This window comes from Protobothrops mucrosquamatus, unplaced genomic scaffold (assembly GCF_001527695.2).
Source record: "Protobothrops mucrosquamatus isolate PMUCROS unplaced genomic scaffold, P.Mucros_1.0 scaffold431, whole genome shotgun sequence".
In the NCBI taxonomy this organism is placed as follows: Eukaryota; Metazoa; Chordata; class Lepidosauria; order Squamata; family Viperidae; genus Protobothrops; species Protobothrops mucrosquamatus.
In genome coordinates this window covers 175,687-192,117 of record NW_015386756.1, presented here as the reverse complement: position 1 = coordinate 192,117, position 16,431 = coordinate 175,687, and the positions used below count along the sequence as shown (strand labels likewise).

The window sequence follows — 16,431 nt, the reverse complement described above, 5'->3', positions numbered from 1 at the left end:
TTCTTTCAAACATTGGTATTAAAAGTTAATAGTAAGATGAAATTTGTGCCCTGTCTAAGGAGGCTCTACTGCAGAAGGTACGCATATGTAATCCCCCCGGCACATATGCGAGGGAGGTGGAGGTAATAGCTGCCTTCTCCTTTTCAGATCTTCAGAACTCCATCAGAGTTTCTTGAGATCCCAATGTTTTTCTTATGCTGAAGTAAATGAAAAAGAATATTTCTGACTGATAAACAACCAGGAATTAAAAATGATATCTCCCAAAAAACGAGTCATAGCTTGGTCTTCCCATTATTCAGTTCTCAAACTGAAGATAAATATAAATCATTTCAGTAGATTAATAAATACAGGGTTTATACATTTTAAGCAATGGCTGTAATATCAGTCCATTCTCAGTACGAGAATGGTGTTATGAATTATGTGACCCAGACCTGTGATGCTGACTTGAAAAAAATTGGTCTTTCGTTCTGCCAATTATAAGGACTGATGCTGAGCAGTGCTTATCCTGAAGTGACTCACGTATGGAATCAATGTATTCAGGAAAGGAATGTATTCATATATGAATAATAGCCACTGCCTGCATTTAAGTAAAATATTTTGAGTGTCTATGTTTTTACTGATCAATAAAATGGTATTGAGGTAGGGAGGGAATTAGAAAATCTCTATCTCCTGGCCTAAACTGTGGCCTCCAAACACCAAGCAATCATCAATGTGCTATCAGTTATCCTGAGTAATGCATGGAGAGTATAAAAAATACATTTTATGCAGTGGTGGGATTCAAATATGTGAACAACCGGTTCTCTGTGTGGATACTACTTCCGGAAGTCCATTCTGGGCTTGGGCAACAAAAAATTAGCTACTGGTTCTGCCAAAGTGGTGCGAACTGGCTGAATCCCACCACTGATTTTATGCCTTTCTTTGGTGGGATAGGGGAGACATTTGGAAAGTAGGTACCCATCTCCAGCATTAATTCATCTTCCCTCTCAGAATATTTTATTGCTAAGGGCTCTGATTATTGAACTTTAATCTGTGTCTTTTCATGCTTCCTATTCTTTTCATTCAAAGCAGCCAGGTCCTTTAAAGGATTCTGCCCAGGAAAGAAATTAGATACGATGATGGTGCTGGACTTTGCAGACCAAACTGTAATTCCCATCTCTTTTCTACCAGCTAAAGTTATCAAGAGTTTAAAACTAAAAGGAAGTCTAGTTTAATTCATACTTAAGACAAGACCTTTCTGAGGTTCAGTGACAAAACAGTGTAACTTTTTTTTCTGTCTAATTGCTGGTCCTACAGCGACAACATTCCTTAATTCTCACTCCATGCAAAAGGGATCTCCATATTGTTTTTTACTTCCCATTGTATTTGTCTGGTCGTATACAGAATAAATTTATTTAAATATCTGAAAAAAAGTAGAAAAAACATCTCTTCAAAAGCCTAAAGCCAAGGAATCATGGTGAGAAAGGAATTTTTGCAAACTTGAAAATGGACTCACAATGAGCAGCAACTTTGGTTTTACTGGAATTTCAAATATATCACAGCTAACCTGAAAAGTATTATGTTCACCATCAAACATAATCGGTGTCATGGAATAGGCCCAGAATGTTAAAGTATGTCAGACTTCACTGAACTATTTATTGTGTGAGAGACATGGGGTTAGAATAGTGTAACAATAACGTTTTCTTTTTCAATGTGGCTCCAGAATTCAGAACATTCACTGCGCTTACCTGTGAACAACCCCATTTTATTGTCTAGGAGATAGCTGCCATAACAGATAGATTTTACTAAATATTTATATATTCCAAAACAAATCCATTTTCTAAATAATGCTGGAATTACTAGCCCTGTTAGTCTAAATCAGCAAGTTTAGATTAATTTGTAAATAATGTTTATATTTATAACATAGTATGTACGATTGCTAAACATTTTGATGAACTTTCTGACTCATATTCCAACCAGCAGTGTTTATTTTTGTTTCTGAGAGCTTAATTATATTCTTATTGACCATTAGACAATGTTTCAGTACAGGAGGCTATTAACCTAATTATTCTAAAGGAAAATGAGTACAATTGGAGTTTCAGTGGTGCCTTGTTTGCTACATAGGAAACAATGGCTAAATATTCCAAACTCAAGTTGTTTCCTTGGATACAGTTCTTGAATTCATAATGAATATATTAAAAATAATCATATCTTTAGAATAGTTAACTGAATATAGTAAATCTTATATAAATCTTTTGTCCTCATTCAAATAACAGTATTTAAGTATATTCCAATCAGGAATACTTCTAATAGCTGTAAGTTTAAGTATTCAAATATAAATTATTTGTGGACAAATATCATGTTATGAATATTAAGTAAATATGGGTGTAAAAGCAAGTTTATTTATCCATGCAATATGTTTTAGTAACTTATTTAGTGTTGAATGGATATGTTTTCATTTCCTAATCTGATCTTCCTGTGGGAGCTATAGAAAAAAGTGTTCTGACTTAATTCTTCATTTTTAAGCTTCCACCATAAAGCTCAAATAACATATTTACCTCTTGCTTGGCAGATTCATCTTGAAAACAGGTGTGCTGGAGGTAGTAAGCACCCATGGCCTGGTTCTTCTCATCTGAGGAACACAGGAGTTGAATGGCTTTCTGGATGGTCATTGCTCCATAATCCACTTCATCATGACATATTCTGAATATAAAAAGAAGAAACATTCAAAACTGCCTTGGTCATTATGCAGGAAGGCCTATCTTAAAAAGAAATACGAGTTGTGTGATTCTTTTGACTTCTCAGCAGCTATGAGCATAGTTTTCATGAAATTATGAAAATGGTCAGGATTTAATTAATAAATAAAATAAACTTTTAGAGATTCTTGTTGCATTGGGGATACTGCTATTATAGTTCCACCCCTTCTTGGTAATATTATATTAAGTATCCAAATCATCATTACATTAAAATTTATTCTTTTAACACAGAGTTATTCTTAAATTAAAGGTTTACTTCTCAGATTTTTTGTTTGATATGCCAGCCTTTGTATATGCTGATCGTGATCCTCTTTTGATTTCTGCTCTTTATTGATCTATGCTCTAACTTCTGTTCTGCCATCTAGGAGTGACTCATAATTGTATCAAGATTATATAAATCATCCTAAATATAAAATATATTAACAGAATAACAGAGTTGGAAAGAACTTTGGAGGTCTTCTAGTATAATACCCTGCTCAAGCAGGAAACCCTATACCATTTCAGAAAATGGTTGTCCAATCTCTTCTTAAAAGCCTCCAGTGCTGGGGCTTCTACAACTTCTGGAGGCAAGTTGTTCCACTAATTAATTGTTCTAACTGTCAGGAAATTTCTCCTTACTTCTAAGTTGCTTTTCTCCTTAATTAGTTTCCATCCATTGCTTCTTGTTTTGCCTTTAAGTGCTTTGGAGACTAGGTTGACACACACCCCTTCTCTGAGGTAGCCCCTTGGATATTAAAACATTGCTATCATATCAGCCCTAGTCATTCTTTTCATTAAACTAGATATACCCAATCACTGCAAGTGTTCTTCATATGTTTTAGCTCTCCAGTCCCCTAATCATTTTTGTTGCTCTTCCCTGCACTCTTTCTAGAGTCTCAACATTTTTATATATATCATGGTGACCAAAACTGGATGCAATATTTCAAATACAGCCTTACCAAAGCATTATAAAATGGTTTAAAAAATCATATAGAATGCACCATCTGCAACATTCTAATTATCTTTCTATAACAACAAGGAAAAATTGCTGTGCTAACTGTTGCATTTGTACAATGGAGAACTGAAAAGTTAAAGAATTGAATAATTTGAATTCCTCATATTTATCAGTTAAATACTGGTATTATTTTGGCAATCTAGTCAGAATAAATATTTGGTCAGTCTTCCTATGAAGATTGTTTCTTCCATTCTTTATAGACAAAAAAAGTACTGCTGCTATAAATGTGGCATTCAATCATATTAAACTAAAATGCACATAGTTGAGGAATCCTAAAAATCCCAGATTTTGGTATTGGTTTCAATAATAATAATAATAATAATAATAATAATAATAATAATAATAATAATAATAATAATAATAATAATAATAATAATAATAATAATAAAGTTGGAAGGGACCTTGGAGGTCATCAAGTCCAACGTCCTGCTCAGGCAGGTAACCCTATACCATTTCGGACAAATAGCTGTCCAGTTTCTTCTTAAAAACTTCCAGTGTTGGAGCATTCACCGCTTCTGGAGGCAGGTTGTTCCACTGGTTAATTGTTCTAACTGTCAGGAAGTTTCTCCTTAGTTCTAGGTTGCTTCTCTCCTTGATTAGTTTCCATCCATTGCTTCTTGTCCTGCCTTCAGGTGCTTTGGAAAATAGCTTGACTCCCTCTTCTCTGTGGCAGCCTCTGAGATATTGGAACACTGCTATCATGTCCCCTCTCATTCTTCTCTTCATTAAACTAGACATACCCAATTCCATCAACCTTTTCTTATATGTTTTAACCTCCAGTCCCCTAATCATCTTTGTTGCTCTTCTCTGTACTCTTTCTAGAGTCTCAACATCTTTTTTACATCGTGGTGACCAAAACTGGATGCAGTATTCCAAGTGTGGCCTTACCAAGGCACTGTAGAGTGGTATTAATACTTCGCGTGATCTTGATTCTATCCCTCTGTTAATGCAGCCTAGCACTGTGTTGGCTTTTTGGGCAGCTGCAGCACACTGCTGGCTCATATTTAAATGATTGTCCACTAGGACTCCGAGGTCCCTCTCACAGTTACTACTATTAAGCAAGGTACCCCCTGTATTATACCTATACATTTGGTTTTTCTTGCCTAAATGTAGAACCTTACTTTTTTCACCATTGAATTTCATTTTTTTAGATAGCGCCCAATGTTCAAGTCTGTCCAGATCCTCCTGTATTCTAAGCCTGTCTTCTGGAGTGTTGGCTATTCCTGCCAGCTTAGTGTTGTCTGCAAATTTTATGAGTTCCCCATCTATCACCTCGTCCAAATCATTGATGAAGGTGTTGAAGAGCACTGGGCCCAGAACAGAGCCCTGGGGCTCCCCACTACACACTTCCTTCCATGTAGATGTGGTTCCATTGAGGATCACACGCTGAGTACGGCCGGTCAGCCAGCTACGGATTCATCTGGTGGTGATGCTGTCTAACCCACATTTTTCTATCTTATCAAGTAGTAGGTTGTGATCTACTTTATCAAATGCCTTACTGAAGTCCAAGTAAATTATATCCACAGCATTCCTCTGGTCCACTAATTTTGTCACTTGGTCAAAGAATGCAATAAGGTTTGTCTGGCAAACTTGTGTTGGCTTTTAGTAATGACTTGGTTTGCCTGTAGGTATTCGCTGATTCGTTGTTTGATTATCTTTTCCAGAATCTTCCCAGGTATTGAGGTCAGGCTGATAGGTCTGTAATTTCCTGGATCCATTTTTTTCCCTTTTTTGAAGATGGAAACTACATCAGCTCTTTTACAGTCCTCTGGTAGTTCCCCAGTGCTCCAGGATCTTTGAAAAATATAGTCCAGTGGTTCTGGAAGGGCAGATCACATCTGCCAGTTCCTTGAGAACTTGGGGTGTAATCCATCTGGTCCTGGCGATTTGAACTTGTCTAGGCTGGACAGGTGCTCACTTACTATTTTCTTGCCTATCTTAACTCGTGTTTCTATTTTGTTTTTTATGGCACTATTTTTGATAGGTTGGTCTGTTTTTTCCCTTTGTGTAGAGACAGATGCAAAAAACGAGTTAAATAGTTCTGCTTTCTCCCTGTTGCTTGTCACCTTCTTGCCACTTTTACCCACTAATGGGTGTATGGAAAGAGATTTGGGAATATATATCAGTTGTAGAGTTTCATAGGATTTCCAATATTTGGGTAGTCCAATGTGATATATAAAGTTTCTTCATATTAACAATTGCCAATAGGGAATGACTGAAAAATGCCTGAAGGTTCTGCACTGGTAAGAAAATGACTCTGAACTTCTCTTTTTTTATTTTAGGTTCTCTATTCACATTTTCTCCTTTTCCTTTTTTTCCTTCTTTAATTCCTGATATTGTCTTTTTTTCTTTGCCTTCTTTTTGACTTTTCCAATCCTGATCTCTCAGGATTTTCCTAAAACATAATCTCAATTTCCATGACTATTTTAGTTGAATTCTTAGCTGTGAAAACTATGGAGTGGTAAAGATATGATGAGTAGCAAAGGGACTGAATTCTGTAATCATTCATTGGGAGAAAGGTTTGCCAAATGGGCAAGTATGCTTTCCCAGGAAATAAACCTGACAAGCATTGGTGAGCAATACTAGCACTGCTAGTGGTGGCAGTAGTGATTATGCTCATATGCTAGAATCATACACTGGACAAACCCAGATTGGTAATTTGGTTTCGGTACAGGGTGTTTGTGAACCCTGCCATTTTTATGATTAGGTATGTGGTCCAAAACCAATGATTTGCCTTTAAAAATGATTTAAAAATTGTGGAATATGAACCTATTCTGTTATACCTATTCTGAATATCATACTGTAGATATTCACCACTATTGCAAACCTATTTTGTTTCGGTGTAGGCAACATAACTAAGGCAGGTATTGGCAACTTTGGTGTCCAATGAGATAACATCATTTGTAAGATTTCTGTGAACTCATCTCTGAGAATTCATGGATATTTATAGCATGCCCTGTGTTTTCCTCTAAATCTCATAAAATCTTTCAGTGTTTATGACAGTTGTAGTCATGAAGATGATCACAGGTGGCTTCACACTGCTTTTTGAGGGACTGAAGAATAGAGGTAGTAACATTAAAATGTCCTGACCCAACTGTGTAAGGATGGAGACTTGGATCACAACTTCTGCTCTTTTGCAAGCCCTTTTTAAAAATGACAGGAATAATAGATTCTTGATCATTTATCCAGTGGTGAGATTCAAATATGTGAACAACCAGTTTTCTCTGTGGAAGCCACTTCTGGAAGTCCATTCTGGGCCTGGGCAACAAAAAATTAGCTACCGATTCTGCCAAAGTGGTGCGAACTGGCTGAATCCCACCACTGCATTTATCCTTAGTCTTTAAGGCATAAATTCTCTGATTTTGGTGTTTTTAAGAGACATGTAAAGAAAATTCCTAAAACTATCGAATTGAATTTGGAGTTAGATTAAATAGATTCAAAGGGCTTCAGCTTGTTGGGAAAGACTTATTGAGCACTATTTGACCACAACTCATAACCATAATTGGAATGCTTTAGCACATTCAAAGGCATGAATGTTGAATGGGATGACTCCACAGAGGAAAAAGGCAAGGCTAAGAAGCAAGTTCAGTAGTAGAATCACTTTTCATCAGAAACTGCATGAACTCATTATCTGAGTTCTGTACTCAGAGTTGGGCAAGACTGTTGAGTAAATTTCAATTTTGACCAATTTTTCATTACTCTAGCCTTAAGCTTGTTTTCCCCTTTACATATATTAAGCAAATCTCTGTAATAGAAGCTCCAAATTTCAACTGATCAGGAGAATAATGTACGTAAAAAAAAACCTTCCAGCTTCTCTTAGCTCTCAAGAATTAAACTGTCAGCTCGTTAGGAGGGTGCACATTTCTAAGCATTTATTTATTTCAACAGAACTATATGAAATGAACTTTCCATTCTGGCTGATCTCACAAGTGACTCACTCACTGGTGCCATTTTTAAAACAATCACATTAATCCCTGTCCCATTCCCACTGTGGTACAAGACCAAGCAGTCTTAGTTCTAGAAATGAAACAGCTCCCAAAGAGGAACCGGTTCAACTAGAAGGAAGAGTCACCAGCCAGGCCTGTGCTTCAAGGCAAACAACTCCCCAATCTGGACCAGTTTCACAAGGTGAACCACACCCAACTGGAAAGGGTGCTCCAAAAGGGCCACTCCTGAAAGATGTTTGGCAGAGGAAAGTGTTTCCCACACAGTAGTTTAAGAGACGAAAGCAACTCTGTTCTAATAGGAACCTGGATCTGTAATCATCATTTCTTAAGAAGAGGTTTGGGAAGACTGGTTGATTTTAAACTCAAGCATGCCACTTGAATTGCTGTATGTAGAATAGTCCTAATACATTTTATTACAACAGAACAGTTTGTGTACAATCATCCACCTCATTTTCAGGAAGGTTTCCAATATTGGCTCATATATACGTACATGTCCCTGCATCTTCTAATTTTAAATAGTTAGATGAATCTAGCATGCAATTACTTTAAAGAACTGCTGCAGAACATATAGGGGTGCATGAAACTCATCTCCTTCCAAATAGTTAAAGCAACCATATACATTTTCAAGTATGCACTTTTTCTTCAGAAACTGTTTCCAGTTGTCTCCAAAAGTATGTTCAAAAACAATCATACAGACCCCTAGAAGCTGTTATGTACTGTAAACCTAGAAAAAGACATAGCTGCTTTAATGATTCCATTTGTACATAAAACTATAGTAAATTCTATGTTCTATTTAAGTGAGCATTCCACAAAAGAAGCTGAGCCACATAGCAAACTATCCAATGTTCATGAGTAGTTAATATTTCTAACTGATTAAGCATTTTAAGAATATACAGATTATTATTGGGTTTCCTTTCATTCCAATGGTTGAATATAGGTTAAGTAAAATAAAAAAAATTCTATTGGAATTTTCAGATCTTGATATATAGTTTTTCTTTGGAAGAACTCAATCATTGAATAGATATTGAATTGTGGTGCTAAACATTCAGCTAACAGTGGTGTAGCAGGGATATATATTAATAAACAACAACAGTATTTGTCTCCTGTTAAATATGGATACCACTTATTTTCTTACCTAAAGGTTCTTTATACATAACTGACAGTCACACCATGCAATTCTAATAGGGTTACTTACTAATCGGCATGCTTAGGTTTGTAGCCTAAATGGCTTCCTACCTCAAGCAAATTCTATCAAAGTCATATGAAGTGTGCCAGAATAAGGTTCTGAAGTGATTATTATTACTATTAATTAATATTTTCAAGGTGATGGAAACCAAAGTGCTCCAAATGGGTTTTCATTATGCTGTTTAACTATTACCATATCTGTCTTTACTTGCATGTAATTTCCCACATTGTGGGCTGCACAGAGAAAACACGCACAGAGACTTACTTGGAGCGATCTTGTCCGTAGATTGCATCAGGCTTGCTGGCAACAGGCTGGGCATAGACTGCATCCTGCTTGTTAGCAAAAGCGCAAGAAGGTGTACGGATTGGAATTCTCTTATTTGATCTTGTGAGGGTTGTAATTCCTTCCTGGTTGTTGCATGTATTGCTGTAGAGGCTGTGACGATTTAGACTGGCCTTGTGACTCACTCGGCTTCCACTCTGATTCCTCCTTAGTGTGCCTCGTGGAGGGTCATTGTAGAGGTCTGGCTCACTCCGACTACTCTTCATATTGTGCACAAAACAGTAGTCACTGCCAGGATGTGTAGGACTGCAGATCTTATTATAATGCCTGTTACCCCAACTGTCCATTTGGCTGTAGGAACTGTAGCGTTTGTTCTCAGCTGCATTTCTTTTGAGAGTTCCATTATACATCTGATGGACACAGAAAGAAGGCAGAAGGGAAGGAAAACCAACAAATGTCTTTGATTAATTTTATTCTTCATCTGATTGACAAAGACAAAGGAAAAAAACTGGAAGAGATTGGGTGCTGGATGCAATGAAAGTAACATTTACTTTGATAGGAACAGTGAATGAATCATGCTGAATAAGGGGCAAACACATGCTGCTCCCAGAAATGGCATCTAACTGAGAGTTAATATTTTCAAAATGCAATTCCATGCATAAATAGTCACTCCACTTAATAGAGTATAAACTGGCAAAGTTTTGTTGCATCTTTCAAACACCAATTCTTATTATAATCTAGTCTTCTTGCTGTCTTCACCCCCTAAAACATGGCTTTCCATGTTGGCAGAGACTGCCCTGCATAAGAATATATATTATTTCTTACCACCTCTAAGGATTACTAATATTATTGTCGATATTGCATAATATTATCCTTAGATCTACCCCACTCATCTATTTTATGTCAATGTACCGTATTTTCCGGTGTATAAGATGACTGGGTGTATAAGACGACCCCCAACTTTTCCAGTTAAAATATAGAATTTGAGCGAGAGACGGGGGGGGGGGGAGAGAAAACTTGATGAGTAATATGCCAAACCACATGTGTAAAGGAATAAAATAGAATACCCGTATTTTCCGGCGTATAAGACGACTGGCGTATAAGACGACCCCCGACTTTTGAGAAGATTTTCAGGGTTTAGAAAGTCGTCTTATACGCCGGAAAATACGGTAATAGGAATGAGGATGTCCAAGATTCACTTGCTCAAAGCAGTTTTCACCTTATTTCCCTATCACTGAAATCTAATGCAACCTTTAAAAAAACTACAAATAAAATTCTACATTTACTTATGTAGATATTTATCATAAGTTTTATAAATCCTCAAGGAAATATTTAATATGTGGCTTTTTATATATTCTGTTGCTATTAAAGATTCATCAGCCCTAACTAGTGGAGCAATTGTTGTGGGATATAATTCAGCAATATCCAGAAGGCCATGTGCTCAAATATATATGATCGTCTGCATATGATAATAATCAATAACTCTGTTCTGAGGGCAGGAAATTGTAAATCATCTTTTATGGATCCATTCTAGTCTCAATTGTATTAATTTATTTTGCTATAGTGTGATGCCCATTTTCACATATTGAAGTTCCAATTTTAAACAAATCATGGTTCTGGACAATCCAATCTAAATGCTTGGTTTACAAAGAAGGCATTTCCATTCTGTTCAATGGTATATACTCACATTGTATATAGTTTACACTGCCACTTTAGCCTAAACAGTTACAACTAATTTTATATTCTGACAATGAAGTGTGAATGCTAGTACAATACCTGTTGCCATACATATGCATATATTCTACCAGTATGTAATAGCATCTGCGGGGATTTTGTGGGATTCTTTATATCTTAGCCGTATCTGATTACACATTTCATGCTGTCTGGCTAGCAGTTCTGACACATGTTGTCTAGTACATCTGAAAGATGCAAGGTAGGGAAGATCTAATTTAAGCTGACCCCTTGGAGAATGTTTTTGTTAATGAATACATAATTTGGTCATCCAAATTCTAGGAGGCATTTTGTAGGCAAAAATATAACCTTGCTGAAATAAAGAACTTTTTGACACCTGTCAGTTTTGAAAAAACATATCCCCCCCTATTTTAATGAGAAGTTCTGTTCTAACATACCCATTGAAAGAAGAGTTATGTGAACTTGAGGGTTTATGCTTAACTTGCAGAGCAGATGTTTCAGGAATACTTCATGTTTCTACATAAAAGGAAAATGACCCTGAATTTGAGGCACACAAAAATACCCACACCCCTTATACTTTGGAAGATCTTAGAAGGAAAACTAATCTGCCTTAATATGCTTATAAATCTAAAGTAATCCATTTTAAAGATCAAATATTTGGGGGGAAAAACCTCAATCTTCTTTGCAGGTAAATATAATCACATATTGCAATACGGAATACCAAAAAAGCAACTTTGATTCCTGAAAAAGAATGAGACCTAGAACTCTAAAAGGGTTTTGATAATGAGCTTCTTTTCACACAAACCAAGCTGTTTTTCCATCTCTCTACAGACTATATTTTCGGTCTTGCACCCCACCCAGTCTGTACTTGCACTGACTTGCCTTTTTTTGTGTTAAACAAAAAAAATGCCTTTCCAAAACTCAAAACATGGCATTCACAATTCCCAAGATTTACTGGGAAAAAGAATATGTTAATATCTCATTTGTAATGAAAAATAGTTTCTCATTCCAAAATGCAATCTCTTCCCACAAATTCAAAATAAGCTATGTAGATGCATACATATTTGTGCACACCTTTTCTGTTTGTTCTCCTTCCAGATGCATGATGTGGATACTTGCAAAAGAAAACAGAAGTCGCACACAAATAATATGTTTAGTCTTTAATGTGAACATAATAGCTAGCTTTTGTTTGCAGTTAATGCCCCAGGGACTAGACATCTCTGCCAAATTGTTGTTTCTGACATCCCTTGTTACTGAAATAAAAACACATGTTAACTTATAAAATAAACCTAGCTGCCACTGCTTTTTAATCTCTCTCAACCAACATGTAGGGCTTTTCTTCATGGCTGTACTCATCTGTATTCTTCTTTTTCTTGAGTCAGCAGAAAAGGATGCCAAGATTAATTGGACTGTGCTGACAACCAAACTGTAATCTGGCTCTGTAACAATGATGCAAGTTTCATGCAGGATAAATTAAAGAAAGTCATTGGTGGATTCCCTGGATTTATTTCCCTTCCCACTAAGCATTACCTTAATAATGGTCACCTTAATATGTTCTAGAGAGGGATGGGCTGAGGGTGGCAGATGCCCTCGAGAGAGAGAAGGTTTGGCCACCTTTCAAGTCCCCTGAATAACAGCTCACCTACAGTATTCCAATCTATCACCCTGGATGTTTCTGACATCAGCACTGGAGAAATATAAAATCCATGTTTAAAAAAAGACCAGCCAAATGGTCATATGTACGGGGAAGTGATAGGGACTGAAGTAAGAGAGAGTTCTCTAGGTACATTGTCAGAGTCCCTCTCTCATTTTCCCGCCGTGCTATCATCCAAACTTACAGCTGAACCAGAGAAGGAGAAAGGATAAATTAGAAAGGATTGATTGAAAGCAATCAATCATGGAAATGGCAATGTTGGCAGTTAGTGACTGTGGCCAGCATCACTCAGAAGTCACCCATGGAGTATGAAAATGTTAGCAGAAGATAAAATATTATGATCCACCAAATAATAAAGGTAGCAATAAGTATGGCTACCCATAAAACTTTGCTGGTAAAAGGAAAATCGGTAATGAAAGTATTTAGAACATCCACAATGCAGAGTGTTACAATCTAATTTTCTTGTAGTCTAAACCAATCTCCTGTACAGCACAGCACTAGTCCTCTTTTTTTAATCATATGTAAATCTATTTTTAAAATATTTTTTTTTAGTATTGTTTAGAAGAGCTCTACACCTGCATGATGTCTGACCAGCACCAGAGAAGCATTGCATGAGCAAATACCTTGGCACATAGCATCTCTCCAGCTAAAACCAAAATGACCAGGGAGGGCAGTGCACAATGAACAGAAGGGAGAGGGTATGCCTGCAGCAACCTGAACTGGCTTATAGGACCTTGGCAAGATCCAGTCCTCATCAATACCAAACATCAGCATGAAGGAAGTGCTGCCATTCATGTCCATGACAAGATTTACATTGGGGAAAAACAGAAACAAATGTGCATTATAAACTGGAACAACAAAGTGGTTGCAGAGCCATGAAAGTGGGTCCTTGATTAAATATGGCCAGAAACAATTGGAACAGCATGTGCACATTTTTCAAGGTAATAGGAAGTTCAAGAAGAAGATTGCAGTGTTCCATTTCACCAAACAATGAGCGCCTCTGTGTGGAAGATGGGCAATTTTAAAATTAGATAGATGATAGAAGATAGATGAAAGAGGGAGAGAGAGGAGAGAAAGAGAGGGAGAGGGAGAGGGAGGGAGAGAAAGAGAGAGAGAGAGAGAGAGAAAGCTACTCCCAGTAGTTCCCCAGTTGCAGCACAGTTTATGAAGAAAAGGCTCAAGAATGAAATTAATGAAAGGAACACACCTCTTGAACCAACCTTTCTGATACCCAAGAAACTATATCTAGAAACAATCTGGAGTAGTGAACCCTTGTGTCTTGGCATGAAACAACTGTGGGAAATCTGCATGACTTAGTCTTCAAGGGCATTTTGAGAAGGTGGAGGAAAGGTACAGAGGAGGATCAGAATCTGTTTCCTTTTCTGAAGTTGAATTCAATTACCAGTTCGTAAAATGATCAATTAATATGGATACTATGATAAATCTACCAACTTTTTAAACCTAGAATACAAGTATCCTCTTATAATAGAAATGAATAATCACTTCTAGGCTAACTGGATTGTGTTTGTCAGTTGAATGGTATGCTAGAAACATAATTCTGAAAAATAGGCATTTTTTAGCATTGCTGAATGGATGCCATTAATTTCATTGTTATAAAAAGATCAGAGGAAGGAACTCTTTACTGCCCATTTCTTAATTAAAACTTAAAATACAATTTCTGAAACATAAATGCTACTTTTTATCACAAGGAGCATTTGTCATAAGCAGAGAAATCCAGCAATGTTGAGATATTATTAGTTTAGATATTTATTTGTTGTATTTATTTATATATCATATTTGGAGAGCACCTCTCTCACTCCCAGAGTGACTCCAGGCCATGTATAATTAAAAAGTAAAACCAACCCCCCCTATAAATATTGTATAGAAGAGGCAATTAAAACAGAAACAAAATAAAGTTAAAAAGGAATGGGGAGGGCCTTAAAGGCTCTAACTGACCCCAGGGTTGTGTGCTTCTCTGCAAGCCTCAAGTGAGTTGGGTCTTCAAACACTTCCAAAAGTCCAGCCAAGTTCAGGCCCACCTCATTTCTTGAGGTGGGATATTCCAAATGGCAAGGAGATTTAGTTAGTCTAACATTAGTGTACATTCTTGGCAATCCTCTGATTTCACTGGAACATTGAGTTGAGTGATGATATTAATAATGATGATGTAGTACCTAGGGCTGAAAGTACATCATCTAAATAATCCAGGTCTATAATATGCCACTTTCCCAATCAAATATAGTCCAGCACTTTTTTACAACATAAATTAAGCTTCTCTTAACACCTAAGTAAATAATGATTACAGTGATTTTTCACAAGCCTAATATGATTCCCAAAGCAATTATGAAACAAATATTATGCTGTATGCAGCATTTTAACATTGTTTTAATCTGGTCACTATGTATTTTTTGAAGCAGATTGCTCTCATTCTCTACCCTGTATAACTGAGAAAGTGAAGTGCCACACCACTCAGGTAACTCAAATAAGATGACACCTGAAAACTGTGCTGAATGTTTTTAATTCCCTTAGGTAGGCCAGCAGCTTTTTCTCAGAAACATTTGATTAAAAAAAAACTGACTGGTTTGTTTCTCCAGCAGCAGATGGTATGAAGGTTAAAACATTTGCGCGAACACGTTGAGAAGGAGTGTCTATCAAGCCTGAGGGAAAAACCAAGGTAATAAAATATGATGGCTTACCACCAGAGTACAACACACACCCTTAATTCTGCTTGCCAAAAGAATTCACTCCAGTCTATTACACACAACTGGAACACATAAACTTGTAAAGCCAAAAAAATAAGACTAAATACCATGGTTCTGTTATATATATCTATGTTCTACATTTTTCTTTTTCTTTTTTAATTTATTTATTCCTTTTTCACTATACAATAAAAATAAAAATACATTTTTTTCCTTAACAGTACTGTGTTATACATCTCATATATATTATTTACAATTATTTACATTAGTAATCATATCTTTTTGTTTCTCTGTTCTAGCCAATCATAATTTTTTCACTGGATTGATAATTAAATCGATAATTAATTAAGTCATGGTGGCTCAGTGGTTAGAATGCAGTACTGCAGGCTACTTCTGCTGACTGCTGGCTGCCAGCAGTTCGGCAGTTCGATTCTCACCAGCTCAAGGTTGACTCAGCCTTCCATCTTTCCGAGGTCTGTAAAATAAGGGGCAGATTGTAGGGGCAATATACTGACTCTGTAAACCACTTAGAGAGGACTGTAAAGCACTGTGAAGTGATATATAAGTCTAAGTGCTATTACTATTGTTATTTTATTTCTGTTCTGGAAGGCATAGGAACAATCTAGCATATATTCATTTAATTGTCAGATGTGTGTTCTTTTCTTCCTGAATTGATTAAAAGGATGGTAACTTGAAGGGACTTTAAATGAGTATTGTCCCCTCTTCTCTCTCTTTCTCTCTCTTTCACATATGCATGCACTTACACCATACTTATTTTAGCACACTATATTTCTAACTTTGATTGCCACACATCCTAGTTATACAACTTCCCACAAAAACCCAAAAAACTATTTTTGTTCAACTATTCCAGATTTGCAATCAAAGTATATGCTGGACATCAAGTTCCATATACATTTCACTAGGAAACTAACAAATGATATTTCATACTAAAGGCATCTTCTATTGTCTTTAGTCTACCACATAGTTTTCATGGGCTCTTATCCTGACAGCTTAATTTTATCTGACAGCTTAATTTTAGACAGACAGATCTGACAGTAGGGGAGATAGTGGTTGAGCCCTTGTCATGGTCAGATCATTCTCTCCTAAGGCTGGGCTTCCGGACCGCCCCCCCTCGCCGCAGGGAGACGGAACCGCCCAGATGGTTCCGTCCCAGGCGACTGATGGACCCCGAGAGGTTCCTGACGGAGCTTGGGCCATATCCGGAGGATCTGGCCCACGACTCGG

General features: G+C 36.7%; 1 protein-coding gene across 1 annotated transcript in view; it reads right to left on the bottom strand.

Annotated features, from left to right (window-relative positions):
• Positions 1 to 16,431, bottom strand: part of PKP1 (plakophilin 1) — a 46,217-nt gene that overhangs the window by 15,276 nt on the left and 14,510 nt on the right. The window contains exons 3-4 of the mRNA XM_015816341.1: positions 9,124 to 9,551; positions 2,535 to 2,679 (exon numbers count right to left, since the gene is read on the bottom strand). Coding sequence (XP_015671827.1) covers positions 2,535 to 2,679; positions 9,124 to 9,551 — 573 coding nt within the window. The remainder of the gene's footprint in view (positions 1 to 2,534; positions 2,680 to 9,123; positions 9,552 to 16,431) is intronic.